This window comes from Fulmarus glacialis, unplaced genomic scaffold (genome assembly GCF_000690835.1).
Source record: "Fulmarus glacialis isolate BGI_N327 unplaced genomic scaffold, ASM69083v1 scaffold2619, whole genome shotgun sequence".
NCBI lineage: Eukaryota > Metazoa > Chordata > Aves > Procellariiformes > Procellariidae > Fulmarus > Fulmarus glacialis.
In genome coordinates, this window is record NW_009233693.1 from 62,429 (window position 1) to 85,051 (window position 22,623).

General features: G+C 37.9%; 1 protein-coding gene across 2 annotated transcripts in view; it reads right to left on the reverse strand.

Moving 5' to 3' along the window:
• Nucleotides 1-10,162, reverse strand: part of RFX3 (regulatory factor X, 3 (influences HLA class II expression)) — a 61,364-nt gene extending 51,202 nt beyond the window's left edge. For both annotated transcript variants that reach the window (XM_009585386.1, XM_009585385.1), the window contains exons 1-2: nt 10,041-10,162; nt 1,560-1,657 (exon numbers count right to left, since the gene is read on the reverse strand). In XM_009585386.1, the coding sequence (XP_009583681.1) occupies nt 1,560-1,657; nt 10,041-10,157 (215 nt within the window). In that variant the 5' untranslated portion in view covers nt 10,158-10,162. The remainder of the gene's footprint in view (nt 1-1,559; nt 1,658-10,040) is intronic.
• Between the last annotated feature and the right edge of the window lie 12,461 nt (nt 10,163-22,623).

Sequence of the window (22,623 nt, forward strand, 5' to 3'; positions counted from 1 at the left end):
TTAGTAAGTAATGCAAAAGCTGTGCATGCAAGCAAAGCAAAATAAGGAATTCATTCACTACTTCCCATCAGCAGGCAGATGTTCAGCCATCTCCAGGAAAGCAGGACTCCAACATGCATAATGATGACTTGGGAAGACAAATGCCATAATTCCGAACGTCCCCTCCTTCCCTCTTCTTCTCCCAGCTTTATATGCTGAGCATGATGTCACATAGTATGGGATATTTCTTTGGGCAGTTGGGGTGAGCTGTCCCAGCTGTGTCCCCTCTCAACCTCTGCGCACCCCCAGCCTGCTCACTAGTGGGGTGGTGTGAGAAGCAGAGAAGGCCTTGATTCTGTGTCAGCACTGCTCAGCAATAACTAAAACACAGCAGGAACTAAAACATCCCTGTGTTATCAACACTGTTTGGAGCACAAGGCCAAAACATAGCCCCATACTAGCTACTATGAAGAAAATTAACTCTACCCCAGCCAAAACCGGTGCAACAGGGAAGTCTAATGCATATTTAAGATACATTGTTTAGGATTTACAAGTGAGAAGAAAACAGACAAGACAGTATGTGAAAAATGAATTAAGAAAAATATGCTAGTAGAGATGACCAAAGAATGCTGCCAGTGTTAACATCAGAAGTCTCTGATCCAAATAATATTGCTCCTTTGAATCACTTTTGGATTACCTGTAAGTAATCCAAAGTAACAAGTAAGTACCTGCAGACAATAAAGAAGCTTTCTAAATCATATTTCTTCCTAAAGCCAGTAACACAGCAAAAATGGCAAAAGGTAGGTACATGAAAAAAAGAGGTAGAGAAGCTCCTTCCCAAGCTACACGATCCTACTTTGATGTTTGAGCCAACTTCAGAGCTGGTGCTGCTCTAAGTCAGGGATTAGACTAGGTAACGTCCAGAGGTCCCATCAAACCTAGATTATTCTTTTTATGTTTCTAAGCTTGTGTATTGGAGGAAGGAACTTGATGATGGAAAAGCACATTCAGGGAAGCAGGAAATGCACAATCACGTGCAGAAAAGAGGCTAAAGAAACAGCAAAAGGAGACAATGTTACCCTCCTTCCTCTGCTTCTCCTCATTCCTTTGGAAAAAAACACTTATTTTATTAAACTCAGGAATGAAATTACATTACTATTTTCTTTAAATAATAACTACAGCTGCTGCACCTTTCTACGCGTTTGCCATTAGGATTGCAGCCAGGAAGACAGAAGGCCCTACCTTCTGTCTTGAGGACAGAAGTTATACAGTATATCCTACAGACAGAACTTACCCATAAACTGAAAGGTAGTTTTTCAAAAAACACTATGTTTTATGTAAGTCCAACTAAAACAATCAAAAGAATTCTATTTACACAAAAATTCTGCCTTAATAAAAACAAAGAATGTGAATTCAGCTTTTCATCCAAAAAAACTATTTTGACAATAAAAGACCCTCTATTGAATAATTTTTCTTTCCAATTTAAAATACACTAGCTGGTAGAATCTAACTGAAAAATACTTAAATATTTAACTTCAGATTTTAATAAACATTCGAATTCCGATCATTTGCCAACTTACATAGCTCCATTAGTGTAGACTGTGTCACTTCCCTCCACATACTGAACCTGGGCTGGGTAGACATGCTGTACCTGTTGCACAGTCTGCACTTGCTGTACCTGAAAACAAGAACACCAGAAACTTGGGATATTGTAAAGAAGGACTGACGCTTCAGTGCACCTAATGGCTTCTAAACAATATGGGATATCTCTGTTCTCATAATTACTAAAGGTATGTCATAGCAATAACAAAGAAAGTTATTGTTCTTACACAATATTTGTTCTGTAAGTCTGGTAAATGGAGCCCTAACATTGAAGATGCACACTCATGGAGCATACATACCTTCAGTGCCAAAGACAGAACTAACTGGAAAGCATGATAAGGATGAAATGAAGTGTAACTATACTTTGCACCAAGCTGACGAATTACATTTACTACGGAAGAAAGTATCATTTGGCGACATGTATGCCTTTTTTTATTCCATTTCAGTCCTGAATACTACAAGCCTTACAATCACAGCCCAAATGTGTTGCATAAGTTTAGAAATAAAGGTTCACATTAAGATGGTTTAGCTCTTGTTTAACTGGAGTGAAACTACAGTGATACAAGCTTTTTTCCCAGTAACGCTTTGACTCAATGTACAATTATGGATCAAAACCGCTAACCTGAGTAACCCCTTCTCTAGAATATCATCAGCTATAACAAACTCTGACAAAACCTGTTTTTACGTCAATGAGGTAAACAACAAAAGGCAGTAAGCTATGGATTATCTTCACATACATTGCTGAGATGACATGCCTGTTTTGTAAAAGCACACATAATCACAAATCAATTTCTTTGATTCATATACTATGTAAGTAAGTTCCAGGTTATGCAGATTTCCTTTCCAGTCTTAATTTTTTGTCTTCTGGCACAGTAAAGACTAAGAATTCCATATTTTACACCTGCCATCATTTAGAGAAGCCGTATTTTGGTTCAAGCGCAGTCCAGAATCTAAAAGATGCAAAAGGACTTAGAGACTTCACAGACTGACACAATTTTACCCAAGGAACTGAATCAAGAAAGTGACAATGCACATGTTTAGTAAATAGTTTTAACATAAACTACTTTTAAGTGACTGTTATTTTTCTCAGATATTTTGTTATGAGGCAACTTCAGACTGATCCAGTTGGTCCTAAGGACTGCAAACACCGTAAACCCCGATGAATCTGGGTTTCATGCATCTGATGGATCATCTCAAAGAGTTCTTTGAGAATACCCTAGTTTAATACCTTCAACTCTGCTGTATTTTAAAAAGTTCTGTAAATAAGCACATTTTTCCTAGTCTTTCATAATATTGGCTCAGACTGTGAAAGGAGAATCTAGATTTTCACAGAAACCTTCCCTTAGGTTGACATTAAAACCTGAATTCTGAAAAAAAACAAAACACACAAGGTTTTGAATGCAGCTATACTAGCACGATAGAAAATCAGATGTTTCTGTCCCTTAACAGCAATGAGACACGATAGTTAAAATATCTATTAAAATGCAAAGTTTTCTGATTTCCCACATACATTGACAAAAATACCTGAAATACAATTTCTCAACTTCAAAAAATATACTTGAAAGATGTTTTCTAATTATTAAGGTAAGGTACAGCTATGTGCATTTCCTCTCCTAATAATATTTAGTTATTTAACAGAAAGGTTCAGTTCTCAAAGTCAACACAAAAAACTCTGATCCAAATTATGCAAGTTACTAGGCTTTAGAACAATTTTTTGAATTAAAAAAACATAAATAGCTGTATTGGGCAAACATCTTTTCAAAGAATTAAACTACTTCTATTTCCATCACCTTTCACTTCATAACTTAAATTAATTCAAATCATAATTTCATGGAATGAGCTTGATCCAAATCCACTATAAGAAAGTAAGCTTGCTATTAATTAGTACCTCTCAATATTCAAATTTGCCAATCTGTGACAAAACCATCTACTCATGGAATAATTGGCTAAAATGTATATGTACTTTACTGTGAAACATATATGCAAAATGATAGTTTTTAAGTTTGACTCTAAAAGTATTTCTTCCTCTTGGGTGACTCAAGTTCTACGACCTTTGATCAACAGGAGAAGGGGAGTCACTGTTGATCAGTCTATTACAGAGCACGAAACTGATCTACTTAACCTATACAAGTGAGAAAACACCTTGAAAGCAGGCTTTGTTCTTCAAACCAGCAATTTGTCACCTGCCATGTAATGGATATGCTCCATTTTCTGTCCCGGTAGTACAGCTGGGGAAACACTGTGGAAATGATGCTGTTGTCAGTATGAATTCCATGTTCTTGTCCAACCTCTCCCAAAATGCACTTCATTCCCTATTCACACTGGATATGGCTTAATCACTATGAAAAAAACCCACACTATTTTTCTATTCATAAAGGAAATGTGATTTTCTCCCTGCAACCTGCATACTGATAAAATGGAACTCTACAATATGTACAAACACAACATGAAAAACTTCCTGTCAGTAAATGCAGGTCACGTTCCCATTCTATACAAGGTATTACATTCTCTCATTATTCTTGAATACAAGCTGCTACCATTTCAAAAACAACAGATGCAGCACAGTACAAGACCTTTACCATAGAACTGAGAGGATAGAGAGGATACTGCAGGGACAAAGTGGTATAGAGTGTATCAAAGCTCAGTGTCTATTCGACAGGAAACTGAAAAATTCTAAAATGTGTTTATTTTCTGAATTGGAACAACAACAACAACAAATTAATTTACCATAAAACAAAATATCAAAAAATATTAAAACTAAAATTTTCATTGATTAATTTCAAATTTTCACCAATTTTAATATAAATTCTTTATTAGCCTATATGCAGTACTACTAGAAATGTCATGACTGCTTATGCAAATAAAGTAACTTATTTTTTAAATCAACATTTAAGAATGGATACACTACATTGCTATTAAAACATCTTATCTACTTTTGTGTATCAAAATGTTTTTCCTTTAAATCTTAACAATGACGTTCATACGAAAGGGCCACTGAATTAGGTTAATTTTTTTCCAATACAGTAATAAAAAAAGACAGTTTATAAAAAAAGTTATTTTGCTTCAGCTTCTCTGAAACTCAGTACTGCTATGGTTAAATTGATTATGGTGCCCAAGGAAGCTTTAGTCACTACATTATATTGCAATGTACATAACAACTTTAAGGTAGAGAAAGTCAGAGGTAAGTATTTTTCCTGTCAAGCAATGGCAAATAAGTAACTGGCCTTTAGGATGGCCTTGTATATGAAAATTCTGCCATGCTGAAAATCTTTGTTATATGATACCTCCAATACTAATTTTATTTCCTATTTCACTTAATTTTGGGAAAAATGTTTTCATAAGAATTAAATCTAGTGCTTCTGGATTTTCTTTTTCATCTTCAACAACAGGAAGAAATGAAATGCATATATCTACTCTCTATGAGCACAAAATTACTTGAGAAGAAGTTGGTTACGAGGAAACAAAACACCACCAAAAAAACCCAACATTTTTTGTGAAAATTGTAAAAAAAAAATTTCTTTCTTCTATTCTGTTTTATTTATAATTTTCCTTGCACCTTTTATTAAGCTGTTAAAGGAATTGTATCAGCTATGTTCTTTAGTTTTTGGGACAGAGCAGAAATTGGAGATCACAGAGAGAATATTCAATGGAGATCTAAACCTAATGCCTTCTTGTATTAAAAAATACTCCAAGAATTAAATTATTTGGGCTGAAAATAGAAAACACAATGAAATACTTATTACAAAGTGACAGCATACAAGTTCAAAAGTTGTATGGGGGGACTGGTGAGCTAGTCATGGTAATTGCTGTTATTGTCTGGCTGGAAAACAGAAAATTAACTGACTTGTATAGGAAATAATGAGTTAAGTAGGCTCAGACGAAAGATCTCTCATTCCTCTTGCTTCAGTGATTCTAGCTTGAAATAAGTAACTGGAATGTGAATGAAAACTTATTTCAATATATACATGTGTAACTATAACTACGAGTTGAAGGAAAAAAAAAGGAAAATAAATTATATTCTTAATTATACTACCTCAGAGGAACAAAAGAGGGACTAAGTTATATTGTATCTATGAGAGTTTGTCAACAAGAATAAAGTGCATAAAAGCATACTGAAATGCAGAAATTACATTGAAGCATAAAACCAAAATTTAAGAGAGCATTTTCATTTCCAATGAAAAGTGCTTATGTTTGAAGTACTACTAAGCAAAGGGTAGAACAATAGGGCAAAATATATAAGGATTTTTAAACTCCATTTAAAAAAGAACATATAATTATCCACAGTGCCTATGCAAATGACTTGGATGTGCATCGTTTTCTGTTCTCATAGATAAAAATAATTTTTGTACCTTCATTAGTCTGGATTACTTTTGGCAAGCAACATATAAATAGCACATGCTGTAGTATTCTAAGCACATTCATATTTATATAATGGTTAATGTCAGTGCATGATTATGTTTTTCATATGCTAAACATGATTTTGCATTAAGAGCAATTTTGATTAACAGAAGTCTGCATCTCCAGTTAATGATACAATGCTTTGTGAACCCGATGGCCATCATGTATGGTGAATATGAAGAAATGCTTTGCTCAACTTCTGACACATGAATATACTTTTATAAAATTATATGATTATTTTTAGTTTTATTTCTCCAATCCTTCCACATTGCATGGCATAAACTACTAAGTGAGGTTAATTCTGAATCCTTAGAAGCTTACTGCACTGTGCTAAAGAGTCCCTGTTGAAAAAGCAAGGATATATTAGTGAAAAATCCCCATATCTGAGGAAACAAAAGACTAAGAAAATTCCTCAGGCTATTAAAACGGAATTTAATTAATTTAATCCTACCTCTTTGGTCTTACTCTTGCTGCTTTTTGTTTAGATGTGGACATGTTTGTCCCCTTACCATTCCCCTTTATCCCATCTCAACAGTGACAGCTGCCGTGCTGCATGAAACCAGCTGCCACCAGTGCCACTTTTACCAGAGGGGAAGCCCAGGTTTTCATTAATGGTACCTTTTTTTTCCTATTTTTGGAGCATCCCAGCAGACTTTTATGAGCTCCATGTTTATACTAGCTATATGCAAATTAGGGATTTGTTTTAGCTGAAAATACCAAAAGTTACTCTTTTGCTGTTTGCTCAAAAGACAGGATCCTTCAGTACAAACACAGCTGTAGGAAAAAGGCTCTTAGTCCACCCTTCCAGTTATTCAGCTTGCTCTTCTCCAGGGAAAAAATGTTTCATTTTGAAAAGGTATCATACATTTTGTGAGCATAAATAAAACACTGATGCCATGAAAACAATCCCAAATTAATGCATGCATAAGAATCATTTAAGTATGGTGTATACGTACAGGAATGGAAACATGGGAAACAAAGACCTCACTAGGAAAAATGAAATACTATACATCGTTTTAATATTAATTAAAAACAAATTAATCTAAAATGGCATTATTCACTGAAAAGTACTAATAAATTACAGTAAACATGATAATACAGAAGTTTCAGCTTACACCAAATTGTTGCATATACCCAGACACTTATGTTACAGTATCTTTGATTTGACAAAATTCAAGTGCCTTATTGTTCTAGAAGATTATATTCACAAGAGAATATAATCCAAATGTGAATATTCACACATATTTTGGATACAGCTCACATTATTAAGTACGTCTCTTATAAACCATGCATATCTTATAAACCAAAAGCATATCTTATATACTATGCACCTAAAACATTCCTTCCAACTTTCAACATTGGTAACTTTGAAGGTGCAGAAATAATAAGCCCTCCCTCTGCCATCAAAAGAATGACTTTATGAAATTAGCAGTCTTTCTCCTGATTTTCTTTAGGCCAATCGGCCCATTCCTATCAAATGTACATAAAGCTGACATTAACTTCAGGCAAATGCGACCTACACAGAGATAATTCCTCAGGGCAGATCACACCTACAATTTCCTCAACAGAGTGATTGTTTCAATGTTTGATATTCCTTTTTTTTTTAACCCTACACTTGAAATTACCTACCCCACCTACATTCTTCATCCCATTTCCTGCTGGCATACCACATTCACATCTTCACTGTTCCTCTTCTCCTCACCACGCATCCATTTCCATAATCTATCCTCTCTCTCTACACAAATCTCTCACACATACCATGTTTTTATCACTGCAATACCGTCTGCATTGGATTTCCCAACATTCAAAAAAATTTTGAAGAAACTCCTATTCCTTGGCTGGGTTGATACCTGAGCTTTCCTTTCTGAAAAATTATGCTGATTCCTATGGTCAGTGTTAAGAGTCAACTGGAAAAATATAATCTAATAGCCCCACAGGGAAAAATAATCCAAAGTAATTATGGAGTATTCAATGAAAGGGAATACTCAGAAGCAGCAGTACTAAAGGAGAAGTATGTAAGGTTGATCAGGGACAGTTTTCCATACTCAGATAGTGCAACAAAAAATTCAGTTTCCTGTTCTCATTAACATATAATCAAGCAAGAAAAAAACCATCTACTCCCAGGCTTCTGTGTTTTGACATGAGTATTACATTAATAAAGGACAACTGGAATAACTTCAGAAAAGATATAGACAGTTGGTGACAAAGATTAATGCATTATTTATGTGGGAAAACAAGGAGCCAATTCTATCCTATAAGTTTTCAGAAAGGTAGAAACTTTGCACCAGCAAAGTTTATAAACACCAAAGCCCTGCTCATTCTTCATCTGCTTGTGACAAAAACAGAACTGCATAGAAAATCCTATCCTTACAGTTCAATCAATCCAATGATTAGAACTACAATACTATAAAGCATCCTGTATGCCACTAACTGGTTACTAATCTGCAATCCCCTACACTGATCAGTACTTCATATGGATAAAATTCAGTATGTAATATTAGACCATCGTATGTATATCCTATTTGCTTAAAACAAGCAACTGTGTAGCACTACCAAATTGCCATCTTTTATCTGAAAAGCTGAAAACAGGAATAACAAAGAACAAATCACATAAACTATATCTATTAAACATGTCATCATGAAAGAACATAAAAATCAGACAAATTATCCAGATCGTATTTCATAAAGAAAAAAAGTCTTGCACTTCACAAACCTTATAAAAGAGTTAACCAGACAAAATCTCCTACAAAGATTAGCTAAGTTCAAGCATCATGGAAGCTTCAATTAAAACCTAACATAGTATTCAGAAGCCTCTATCCTAATCAACATTCAAGTAAAGAGAGAGTGAGCTATTTAACAGTCTGAACTTAGGAGAAAGTATTTCAAACAATTCTTGATTCACTAGTGGCGAATTCTGAGAAAATACACAAAGACAAGCATTTAAATAAAATTTTGTAAGTCCAAATTCAATGCTTTTCTGAATCAGTTTTTTTAAAAACAAGCCTGCATCCTAAAAGATACATGAAGATATAAGCAGAAACTATAGTAACGGAACTATAAGGCATTATAAATGGCGTCTGTACATCAGGAAAAAAATGTTAGTGAAATGTATGAGACTGTGGAACATAAAAATGCACCACCTGGAATTTTAGAGCTAAACTTAATAAATGTTGAAGAACTTAATTTAGGGAAAAGTGCTCTACCAGCACAGAAACAAATTACACTATTTAATAAACTATGTCCAGTTCTCATATTATTGATTCTGAAACTGTGAAGTCAGCTTTTGATGAAAAACAACATCAGGTGTCACCCAGAGTACCTGTCACATGGACAGCTAATTTCTGTGTATTCCGGAAAAGTCTTGGACAGCTGTCATGGCTTTCGCATTCAGTCCCTGTTTTCTACCTTCATACTTTTCCTTTTTTCCTCCCCATTTTCTTCAGCTACCAGTCCTTCCAAAGCTTATGGGTGCAGCATAGGTGAGTCACCTTCTCATGTAACAGAGGTGTGCACTGTGCTGCTACAAAAGTCTTCTTACTTCCCTGGCAAATGCACATCATGAATTACCTGTTGTCATACCACAAATATTTTCATTACATTGTGCAAAGACCTGCAAGGAGTCAAGCCTAGAGATGCAAAGGACAGTGCTTTTCATGTTTACACTTGTATTGCACTTACTTGGACGTCCAAATGAAAGGAGAAATGATATAGCCAATAATACCAGAAACACATTCATTATTCATTATTTATAGGAAAAAGTGTAAATACATAAATTAAAGTAAATTTCTATGAGCTATTACATGAATTCCATAATAACCTATGGTTAGAATCATGTATGTGTACTACTGGTGCTTGTCAGATGCTCTAGTTAAGGAACAGATCCTGAAAACAGCTTGCCTTTCTCTGGCTATTTTAATTCCAGCAAAATAAAATTGATAAAAGCAGAGCAAAAGAGTTCATTTAGCAGCCTTGTACAAAATCAAGTTCTTCACTTCATTGTGAAGAACTATCCTTCCAGAATTTTTTTTTTTTTTATCTTCCCAAAACTAACAGTCACCTACCTGTTGCTGAACTGGTACCTGCTGTACTACCTGTGTGGGCACTGCTGCCTGGCCAGCCACAGATGTCTGTAAAGTCACAGTCGAACCTGTATCCGACCCAGTCTCTGATGTCTGCATCGTGATCTCTGAATAAAATTAAGACATAAAATTAAAAGGTCAGTGAATTAATTTTTTAATTTTGTCACTTATATTAACACACTAATTTGTCGCTTATCTCTACTTGGATCTTAAAATTAGCTAATACCAATCTTGGTATGAGCCAAAAGGTTCTTCCCCCTACTAGCATATGAATTAGTACAAATGGGTTTTTATCTTACTTTTATCTTACTTATATTCAAAATATCTTTTATTTACATGTGCAGAAACATATATCACTTCTCTGAGTTATGTCACTTTAGGAATAACTCAGAAAAATCAGCAGCAAATCTTCCCTCAGCTTGTAAAGAGCTGAAAAAACTGTTTTTTCTCTGGCTTGCTGAATTACACTAAAAACTCTATACATTCAAATTCAAAGTCAAACTTCTAGCAGGCCACAGAATGAAGGGCTGTAATCTGGAAAGCAAACTCTGAAAAGCATTTAATGAGTCACAGTGAAAAAGCAACTCAAATAACCTTTTTCAGTAGAAAGCAGTAAAGCAACTACTGTAGTTAAAATCTGAGAAGAAGAAACTTTTTGACACTAAAACCATATAGAAATACATACCTAAGATCGTGGCCCTGACATTTAAAGGGAACAATGGAAATTTAGGTAGAATAGAGAAATGGTTTGAGAATCAAAGAAAATGCCTTATGAGGAAAGCTTATCAGAAAGACATCCAAGGATGACTTATGCCTTCACAGGAAACATAGACTGGGAACTACGGGATTCCTCAATTTTGCACAGCAGAAATGACAATACAATTGACTGTGTGACAAACCAAAATTAATTCAAAATCAGGAATTAGACTTTTTTTTTTTTTTAATTTCTTCTAAGCAATGGATGATTAACTGGTGAAAATAATAACCAGATGAAGCAGGTTCTTCTTCACCTGCTACTTTCAAAACAGAAGACTGTATGCTTCTGTGAAGAATTACAGTAAACAAATACAAATTACTAGTCTGTAAAACAAATGTTCTGTGATCTAAAAATTTTACTGCCCTTAATCTCTATTAATCTATATTAGCTACAGAATACTTTGGCAACCTGAGGACCAATGTCACTAAAAATGAGTAGCATTATCATGCATAATAAAAGAGGTTTATATGAAAAAAATCTACATATACTTAGAATGCCCTGTCCAGGTGATTTTTTAGTTTAACTGGACAGAACCAGATGGCTGACAAGGAAGAAACTAGACTTTAATCCCTGCCCAAAAAATAACAACCTCCCCCGCAAAAAAACCTACAATATTTTTTGAGACAAAACCATAATAAAAAATATGTCTATTCAGGGACACACCAATATATAGTAGGAGGAATTCATTACTGTACCAAAAAAACCTCAGAGCCTCTCAGAAAATTCAATATTCTCCTTGCTTGACAACTGAAACAGCTGCCACAGGAGACCTTCCTTTCAGGGCTGGGTTCCACAGCAGTTTAAGCTGATTTAAAGCTGGGTTTCTGCAGTCTCCCCCTCCAACTACTTCTGACTCACCTTGCATTCAAATGTAGTCAGTGCAAAGCAGGAAACAGGTATATAAATTTGGGATGAGGGTGGGGGATAGGGGCAGGATCTTGCCAACTGGGACCATCATTGGTTTAAACTCCATGGAACCATGCCTATGGTACCTGACAGATTTAACTGCTTCTTCTGAAATATTCAGAAAGACTGATAAATTGTTGATCAAACCTATGTGAGATTAATCAGTAGACTCTCAGAGTTATCATGTTGACTGAATCCTCTACTTTGTTCCAGCATGCCCGACAAAAATCAGGATACAAAATGAAAAGAAAAAAGGAATAGAACTTCACAGATGACTATTGAAATCTTAAAAATCCTAACAATGAAAATGGATGTCCACAGGATAAATATGGAGAAGTTGGAAGCCACTGTGCTTCTAGAAAGCTACAATCTAGTTGCTGATACTGAAAGTTAGTGGGATGAATCCCATGACTGGAGTGCAGCTATCGATGGCTACAGGCTGTTGAGAAGGGACAGATGAGGAAGGAGGGGCAGAGGGGTTGCTCTCTACCTCAAAAAATGGATAGATTGTGAAGAGCTGTCTCTGAAAAACAGCCATAAGAAGGTTGAAAGCTTATGGGCAAGAATTAGAGACCGAGGCAACAAAGGGAACCTTGTGGTTGGTGTTTACTATGGGCCGCCTGATCAGAGGGAGCCTATTGATGAAGCCTTCTTAATCCAGCTACAGGAGGCATTACGCTTGTAGGCTCTCATCCTGCTAGGGGACTTCAACTACCCTGACATCTACTGGAAAAGTAGCACACTGAGCTGCAGGCAATCCAGGACGCTCCTGGAGTGCGTTGAGGATAACTTCTTAACCCAGGTGGTAGACAGCCCTACCAGAGGGGATGCGTTACTGGACCTGTTGATCACCAACGCAAGTGAGCTAATCGGTAACATCAGGATTGGAGGCAGCCTGGGCTGCAGTGATCATGCACTGGTGGAGGTCACAGTCCTGAGGGATATGGGTCAGACGAAGAGTAAAGTCAGGACCCTGAATTTTAGGAAAGCAAAATTCCAGCTGTTCAAGGAGTTAGTCAGTAGGACGCCCTGGGAAACTGCCCTCAGGGACAAGGGACCAGAACAGAGCTGGCAGATCTTTAAGGACACTTTCCATAGAGTGCAAGAGCTCTCAATCCCCAGGTGTAAGAAAGCAGGAAAAGAACGCAAGAGACTGGCATGGTTGAGTCAAGACCTGCTGGTCAAACTAAAGGGCAAGAAGGAAATGCACAGGCAGTGGAAGCAGAGACAGGTATCTTGGGAAGAGTATAGGGATGTTGCCCCGTTGTGTAGGGATGGGGTCAGGAAGGCCAAGGTGCAGCTGGAGCTGAACTTGGCAAGGGATGCAAAGAATAATAAGAAGGGCTTCCTTAGGCATGTCAGCCAGAAAAGGAAGGTCAAAGAAAGCATACGCCCCCGATGAACAAAACTGGCGAATTGAGAGCTGCCCTGCTGAGAAGGACTTGGGAGTACTGGTGGATGAAAAGCTGGACATGAGCTGGCAATGTGCGCTCGCAGCCTAGAAAGTCAACTGTATCCTGGGCTGCATCAAAAGCAGCGTGGCCAGCAGGTCGAGGGAGGTGATTCTGCCCCTCTACTCTGCTCTGGTGAGACCCCACCTGGAGTACTGCGTCCAGCTCTGGGGTCCTCAGCAGAGGAAAGACATGGACCTGTTGGAGCAGGTCCAGAGGAGGGCCACAAAAATGATCAGGGGGCTGGAACACCTCTCCTATGAGGAAAGGCTGAGAGAGCTGGGGTTGTTCAGCCTGGAGCAGAGAAGGCTTTGGGGAGACCTTATTGTGGCCTTTAATACTTAAAGAGTGCTTAGAAGAAAGATGGGGACAGACCTTTGAGCAGGGCCTGTTGCAATAGGACAAGGGGTAATGGTTTTAGACTAAAAGAGGGTAGACTCAGACTAGAAATAAGGAAGATGTTTTTTATGATGAGGTCACCAGGAACACTGGACCAGATTGCCCAGGTAGATGCCCCATCCCTGGAAACATTCAAGGTCAGGTTGGATGGAGGTCTAAGCAACGTGGTCTAGTTGAAGATGTCCCTGCCCATGGCAAGGGGCTTGAACTAGATGACCTTTAAAGGTCCCTTCCAACCCAAACTATTCTATGATTCTGTATAAAATCCAGAATAAAGTTATTTAACGCTAAACTCAGTGACACAGTTCTAAGATCTGTCCACCCTAACTGAAAACCAACAGTTTTTCCCTTAATTCCAATATTAATGAGAACATTCAACTTCCAGTAATAATGTCCAGACAGAATTTTTTTTTTACTTTCCAGTATGCAATCATCTTAAAGTTTCTGCAGTTAAATTAACAAGACATTGTGCCATGTAAGACATCCTTAAGTGCACTAGACCAAACTCATCCACAATGTAAATGTATGAGCTTAAATAAACTGAGTCAGAGATTTAGAAAACTATTTTTTGCAAACAAAGGCAAAAAGGGAACTTATGCGTTATATACATATGCCTAAACATATCTATGGAAATAATAATCATAGGAGTGATTATTATACCATTTGAAGAGAGTCACAGCACAGGACAATGGGATGGATACCAAGTACTTTCTGGGGTTTCCAAAACATAACAAATGACATAGATAATGGCAACATTCCTGATGGAATACTAATGCATTGAGTATTTTAATTTTATACTTAAACACTGTAACCTTTTCCTAAATTTGAGTAAGTCATGTTTTACTTATGCAGTACAAAGTCACTGCTAACAAAAAAGTACCTAAGTTGTAAAAAGATCAACATTCTTAAAGGAAGAAACACAATGAAACTGGCTTTTAAGGGCAACTATGAACTTCAAACTACATTTAACTGACTTGTAAATGATCTTTTTCTTAATGAAGTCAGAGATTTTCATAAATGAATATTCTTCCTATTTAGAAAGCAAAGCCAACTATTATTTTACAAAGGCTAATTTCTTTATATTGAAATTATTTAGAAAACAATCTCTTCTTGTAATTACTGTTTTCCACAATCATGCATAAAAGTCATTGGGCAATGTTTTATGCATAAATATTGAAAAATAAAGAGAAGAAAAAAAATGTGTAGTGTAGACACAGTGAGGTTTGGTCAAAACAACAGTTCTGCCAATTAAGAATTTAAAATTTTTCAGAAACATCAGAATAATCCTATGGATATGTCTACTCACTTAGGGATGTACCTTCACCTTAACTCATTAATCATCTGTACTTTTTTCTCAGTCCATTACCTTTGACTTGGAAAGTTCCTTCAAAATTGAAGTAAAAAAAGAGCCAGCTTGTCTGAGCAAGCCTGCACTCACTCTTATATATAACCCAGACAAAAACATTGGCAAGCTGGCAGAATAGTGGAAATCAAAAGCTAAACACTAAGTAACTTACTAAACCACCTTTCCGCTATAAAAGCACTTCCAGTCAGTTTCAGAGCACAATTAAACAGGTCAGTTTAAGCTATCAGTTCCAATAAACTATCATTTAAGATACTGCAGCTCCAATGGGAAGCAAAAGTGAAGAGTTGAAAAGAATTAAAAGGCATTACTTTATACCAGCCCTTAACTTTACTTGACTATATGTTGCTTTCATGGTTACAGTGTACAAACATGTCAGTCACTGCAAGGGAGGAGGAATGTTACTACAGTCAAACACAGTTTTTACTGGTGAGAGACTATTCCGTATTGCCATATATCTGTTCATTGCCATGTCACATCTCAGGCAGTACTTGATCATTACAGCTGCAATTCAAGATGCTCAAGAAACCAGAGCCAGGTACTCTCATCTAAGCGAGGAACAAAATGTGTTCATTTCCTTGTGGCAGTTGTCATGGATTGTGCCTGCCTAACATTAGCATTAGCTCTTTAGGAAAAGGGAGCAGCTTCATTGAATACTGTGTTCAGTTTTGGGCCCCTCACTACAAGAAGGACATTGAGGTGCTGGAGCGTGTCCAGAGAAGGGCAACAAAGCTGGTGAAGGGTCTAGAGAACAAGTCTTATGAGGAGCGGCTGGGGGAACTGGGGCTGTTTAGCCTGGAGAAGCATAGGCTGAGGGGAATCCTCATCGTGCTCTACAACTACCTGAAAGGAGGTTGTAGCGAGGTGGGGGTTGGTCTCTTCTCCCAAGTAATAAGTGATAGGACGAGAGGAAATGGACTCAAGTTGGCCCAAGGGAGGTTTAGACTGGACATTAGGAAAAACTTCTTTACTGAAAGAGTGGTCAGGCCTTGAAACAGGCTGCCCAGGGAAGTGGTAGAGTCACCATCCCTGGAAGTATTTAAAAGATGTGTAGATGAGGCGCTTAGGGACATGGTTTAGTGTTAACCGTTGGGTTAACAGTTGGACTTGATGATCTTGGAGGTCTTTTCCAACCTTAATGATTCTATGATTCTATGATTCTACGAATACTACGAATAGAGGATACTTTGGTTGTAAACCAGCTCTCAGTCACTACAGAGAAGCTTTGAGATGGGCAGACTGCAAGTGCTAGTGCCAGCCGACAGTCTGCTGTTAGGTGCTGAGGGATGCTGAACAGGGATAGTCAAGAATCGGGTATTTTCTGCCCACTCCTGGAAGTGACGATGTCCAGAGACGTATCAGGACACATGAGAGAGAATCCAGGGTTAGATGGGAGAGAACCCCCAGAGAGAACTGGAGAGACCCCAGAAGACCCCATGGTCCAGCCTAGGACTGCCCACTGTATAGCTGGCACTGCTACACTGACCTACCAAACTTCAGACTATGTCGTCCCATCCGCAGGACAGGGAAGCCATGTAATTTGTAAACTGCATATATATTTTTGATTAAAGTATTTTGGTGTCCGACTCCATTTTATCTCCACACTGTCAATTTGGTGACAGCCCTATATTTAAGCATACAATCTGATGTGCTTCTCTATCTTAGAACTGTAATACAGTTTTATTAGTAATCTGATAACAGGTTAACAGCTCTATAGACTGATTTATCAGTAAGTAAACTAGGATAGCTAAAGTATGGTTGTGGAATATAAACTTTGCCATCAGTTTTGCCTAAGCAGAAATAAACCTAACAACTTAATATCAATTTATTCAAAAGTGTTTAGGTTGCTTCCATTATTCTGCTTTAAGACTTATCCTAAATGCAATTTTTTACTATAGCTCACTACACAGTATAGATTTTTCCTTGTAGATGCCATACAATATGTTTGACAGTCAACATTTATCGTCTTCCTATTCATTGGAAGTTTTTCTAGCACCATGTTAGTGAGGCAGTCAGTGTAATTCTTTTACATTGTATCAATACTGAGCAGTTACAGGAACATATTTTTATAATCTAAATGAAGTCTCTCCGTTTTTCACTGATACTGCATGTAAGTAAAGGAACTGCATATTACAGCAGAAAAGACGTCATCCTTGCCTAATGGGACTGTCAGGTGTACCACAAGCAACAGATGAATGTTTGATAAAGATCCTTTTTATTTTGGCTAATTAAGCAGTTGAACACACCCATCTGTTAATGGTTTTGCTTTGTATAGCCAGTGTTTGTTGCATCATGTGAATGTAAGCTAAACAGGCCACATTCTGAAAGAAGGCTAATTAACCCCTGCAAGTGGGAAAAAGATATTGCCCAAGCCCCACTGCTGAATGTGACAAGGTTAGTATTTCTTCAGTCTAATGGGCAGAACTCAGGCAAAGCTACTATGCTGAAAATTACCCCTTTCCTGTACACTCTGTGCAATTTCATGTTGTCTGTTAAGTTCCCTAAAGATTTTTTAATACACTCAGATTCTCAGTTGGAATCCTTCTGTTTTCTAGACTTGAAATATCATGACTGAATGTTTCAAGAGTCTAACTTGATCAATTACTTATCAAATGAGATTGTTAAAATGTGTCAGATTAATGATTACTGTTTATTTTGTTCCTGGACTACTTCACCCTGAACTAATTTACTTTTTTTAAGCTACCGGAGTTTGCAAAGTTTTGTTCAGCTACACATGCTTTATTGTCTAGATCAAATAATGTAGCAGGCTTTAATTCAATGCAGAAAATGAAAGCCTGTAATTTACTTTCAAGTGCAGCTTTTTTCTCCTCTAGAAGGCTAAATAAAACATCACAGAAGGTAAAGTGAACTAGATCTCATAATCACATGCAGTAATGGCAGGCTTTTAATGGTCAGAATAAAAGGCTAGTTTTAAGATCTTACCTATTTATAATGATGAATCACCAATATACTCATTAAGAATTTCTGGCAAAATAATGTGTTTCACAATAAAGAAAAACTCAGAACATCAAGTTTCAACAAGTAATACAGAATGCTTCATTCCTGAACAATGGTATAAATGGAAACAAGTTTCAACAATACACTAGAGTTTTAGATAAGCATTCCTTTTCAATTTTTGTGTAAACAAAAATTTTATGAATAATTGCCTTCAAACAAGTGATGTTATTAATTCAAAGGAACCATTTATATGTGTTAGCAGTAAAGAAAAAGGCAGTTTATACATCCTATTCTCAGGGAAAAAACAGAATACTATAAATAATTTTTAGATACTAATGTATTGTCATGTTAGAACACCAGTTTCTTACTAAACACTATTTGATTGTTTGCCCTCTCCCCAGGTTCTTAGGGATACCAAAGTAGGCAGCTGGACTCTGCTGATATAAAGACTAGTTGCTAAATATTTCACTTAGCAACATTAATTTCATTACTCTTTTTTCAGCTTTTCATGGATTTATGGGAGGAATAATAGTTAACTGAATGGAACAGAATGAAGTATATAAGCTGATTCTCTGGGTTCACACATAATTTCCAGTAGCAAAACCCTACAATAGCAGAATAACAGAAGGGGGAAGTACAGAGATACACACACTGGAAGGGACCAATGCAAGTGCTAACTCTTGGTAACTCCTTCGAAGAAAGTTCATAAGATCAAAAAGCAATGTCTTGACAATCAGATTACTAAGTACCTAAGAACAGTACTAGTCAACAATTGTTATAATGAAATTCCGTATTTCCAGCAGATACAGACAGCACATGGATGCTTAGCCTGAATGACTACTTCATGACTCTCTCACTTTGATCTACCTACTAATTTTACCTGCAAAAACTTCAAAACTGTATTTACTTTTGGTGGACAATATATCAGTATTACACAGCAGCCCTACACATCAATACACATCAGCTACAAGACTACATTCACAAACAACCGGACAAAACAAAACTCTTGAAGAGTTTTTGTTGTGACAAGACTAGCAAGTACAACTGTTACAAGAAACAAAACTAGCAAATCATCAAACAATTATATTTATGCTATTCTAAGGCATTAGTTTGTCCACTGGAGATTCTGTGAGTGGAAAAGCCCAGGTGATGTTCTCCTTCATCCTGGGTGAAATGAGAGCACTGATACTGTGTGTCAACAATTGGTTGTGGAACTGGCGCTGGCAACAGGGCTTTGGTTTCTATGATCATAGGACCCGCTTTGAGCATAACGTCTGCTTAGGAAAGATGGAATCCACCTCACTAAGTGGGGCAGAGGCATCTTTGCCAGCAGGATGGCTGACCCGGTAAGAAGGCACTTAAACCAGGAATGATGTGGGGAGGGAAAAAGTTACCAGCAGCCCTGTGAAGGAGTAGTGGATAGGATTGACAAGCAAAGGGCCTGGGGTTATGTGAATGTAAGGGAACACATAATCAACACCACAAGGCTTAAACAGGGTCACCTCAAGCATTTGCATCTGAGCAAGGAAGTGGCTACAAAGCATCTTTATGAGGAAACCACCCAGACCATCTCTGAAGCGCTCATACACCAAGGGGTGTACAAAGGGCTCACAAACAGCATAGTGAATAAACACGAGGAATTAAAGACCTGTGCGCATTTGCAGAGCTACCATTTTGTTGGGATCACAGAGATGTGGTGGGATGGCTCACATGACTGGAGTGCAGCAATGGAAGGATACAAGCTATGTGACTTTATAGTTTGTTTCTTTTAGAAATGAAAATGTCTCTAGGAAACAATCTTCACCAGGATGAAGTTCATGGGACCTTCCTTGTTGGGAATGGGTATTTTGTTGTGTTTAACCAGAAACCAGTTTTGATAAAAGAATTAAATAAATTACAGAACATTTCTGTAAGTTTAGTGCGCTTTCTTAGTTAACGTTTACACTGCTAAGCAAGTATACTATGGCTTTTAAGTCACAGTTAGTCAAGTGTTATCCACCTTAAATAGTATTTGGGTACTTTTCCTATACTGAGGCACTGTCTTTAATATATCAACATTTCTTTCATGGGCTGGGATGAGCATTTTCACAATCTCCTAAAAATACCTCTATGCAGAACGATAGTTACAATATCAAATGGAATTTCTAGCTTGACCAACATCCTACTCTACTGCACCACTGATATTAGCAGAATTAATTATAAAGTCTAACATGTATAATGCTACTTCTTCACACCTTTTAAAATACTTTTCAACAAAATGTAGTTTTATGAAATTTCATCCTTGTTTTTGCCTGTTAGTCCAGGGCAGGGTGAAAACAAGACATAATGTAATACTGCAAACACTGATGATCACCACTCAAGGCACTTTGCCTAATAGCCAGTGCTTTCTGAGGAAGAATGTGAAAGCAGGAGCACCACCTGTACAAAAGAGTTTCTGTCACTTCTGCATCAATTATACAGTTCTGAAAGTAGGTTTACATTTTGCTTCAGAAGTGAGTTCTGGGTTTTTTTTTTCCCCTAATATGATATCGTGCTGCAGTCTTTCATCAAAAGAGTGAGTGTGAACCTGATACTAATGAAACAAAGGGAGAAAAATTGATGTGAAAATGGAAGTGGTATTTGTTTTCATCACCCAACAGATCAAAACATAAAATGAAAAAGTCAAAACATTATAGCTGGAGACATCTACTTCATTAACAGAATGAGCAACATTTACAGGAAATAGTTTCTGTTCTTTGTGTGTTACCTCCATGTTACAAATTTTCTGTTTGTGATGCTTCCTGTGTTACTTTCACTGAATCACAGTAGGGCCCCAGAAGTTGGAAGGGACCTGCTCAAGCAGCGCTACCTACAGCCTTCTGCCCAGGACGATGTCCAGACAGCTTTTGAATATAGCCAAGAATTGTGTCCACAACCTCTCTGGACAACGTGTGCCCATCCTTGATCGCCCTCACAGTAAAAAAGTTCTTGCTCATTGTCCTGGTTTCGGCTGGGATAGAGTTAACTTTCTTTCTGGTGGCTGCGGGTGCGTGTGCTGTGTTTTGGGTTTAGTATGAGAGGAGCGTTGATGGCCCATTGATGCTTTGGTTGTTGCTGGGTGATACTGGCACCAGGGACTTTTCAGCCTCCCATGCTCTGCCAAGTGTAGGGGAAGCTGGGGGGGGAGCATAGCTGGGGCGGTTGACCCAGCTGGCCAATGGGGTATTCTATACCATGTGACGTCATGCTCACTATAAAAACGGGGAGGAAGGGGGCCTTTTGCATTCAAGTGGTCAGTGAGCAGTTGCACTGTGGCTCACCTACTTTGTATATTCTGTTATTGTTGTTGATATCCTTGTTATTATTACTGTTCTACTTTGGTTTATTTCCATTATTAAACTGTTTTTATCTGAACCTGCGAGTTTTCCTACTTGTGCCCTCCCGATTCTCTTCCCCATCCTACTGGAGGTGGGGGGTGGGCGATCGGCTGCGTGGTGTTTAGTTGCTGGCTGGGGTTAAACCACAACAGTCCTTTTTGGCACCCAATGTGGGGCACGAAGGGTTGAGATAACAACAGATTAACTACAGCATATTAAGGAATCTATATCTATTAACAGTTGCTGGTCACAATATTGATTCATCTGTTCTCGATATTAACTTTCTGCACCATGCTCTTGTTTTTGCTGTACATGCTAAAGACTGGTGTTGGTTTTTGCACTCTGCTGTGCTCTGCAGTGATAAGTAATGGTTTGCCTGGAAGATTTGTTATTAAAACACTGGCATTGGGGGTTATTTGGGATTTGTAATGAAGCCGTTACTGCATTTCAGGTACCACCTCATTAGCAATTAGCAATTATACCTCTTCCTCTGAGAGGTTTTTTATGGAGGAAATAGAGAATGGCACCTTCACTACCTTCCCCTATGATGTCATCTCCTTCATTGAAATAACTTGTCAGTACCTTGAACATCCCTGGGTAGTTAAGATACATGTATTGGTATTCCTTGAGAATACTATTTCAGTTTTGTCCAAGGTTAATAAGCAATTTAAGAATATCATCCAGAGATCTGCCCCGAGGCTGGATAGTTAGGAGTGGCAGGGTGAGTGGGATAGCATGGGCAAATGCCTAGGACGGCACCCCCAGCGTTCTGGAACTTCACCCCTGAACAAGTGCAGAATCCTGAAAAATTAGTAGAATATTTGGAAGAAGTATGCTGTCACCCTGGCCATTCTAGGGAGACACAAATCACTGCAATGTGCTGGGGCCTGGCCCACGCCTACCAAGCCTTGTTTAACACTACTCAGAACCCTCAAGGGGAAGAAAAGGTCTCTGCATCTGATGACAAAACAATGGCACAGCGGCTACCCCAACCCCCACGGCAGGCATGGCGGCTACTCCGCCCCCTGCAACAGAGAACCAACCCATGCCAGTATCGTCGCCCCTATACCAAAAAGAAAATACAAAAGAAAATCAGCTCCTTTAGTAAGGGATGAAGATGAACCAGGGCCATCACGAGGAGGAGGAAGAGGCAGAACCCGTAAATAAGATGGTAACCACCCGATCCCTATCCCTGGGTGAACTGCGAGATATGCGAAAAGACTTCAGCCGTCATCCAGGCGAGCACATTGTCACCTGACTGCTCCGATACTGGCATAACGGGGCCAGCAGCCTGGAATTAGAGGGTAGGGAAGCCAAGCAGCTGGGATCCCTTTCCAGGGAAGGGGGCATTGACAAAGCGATTGGACAAGGGGCA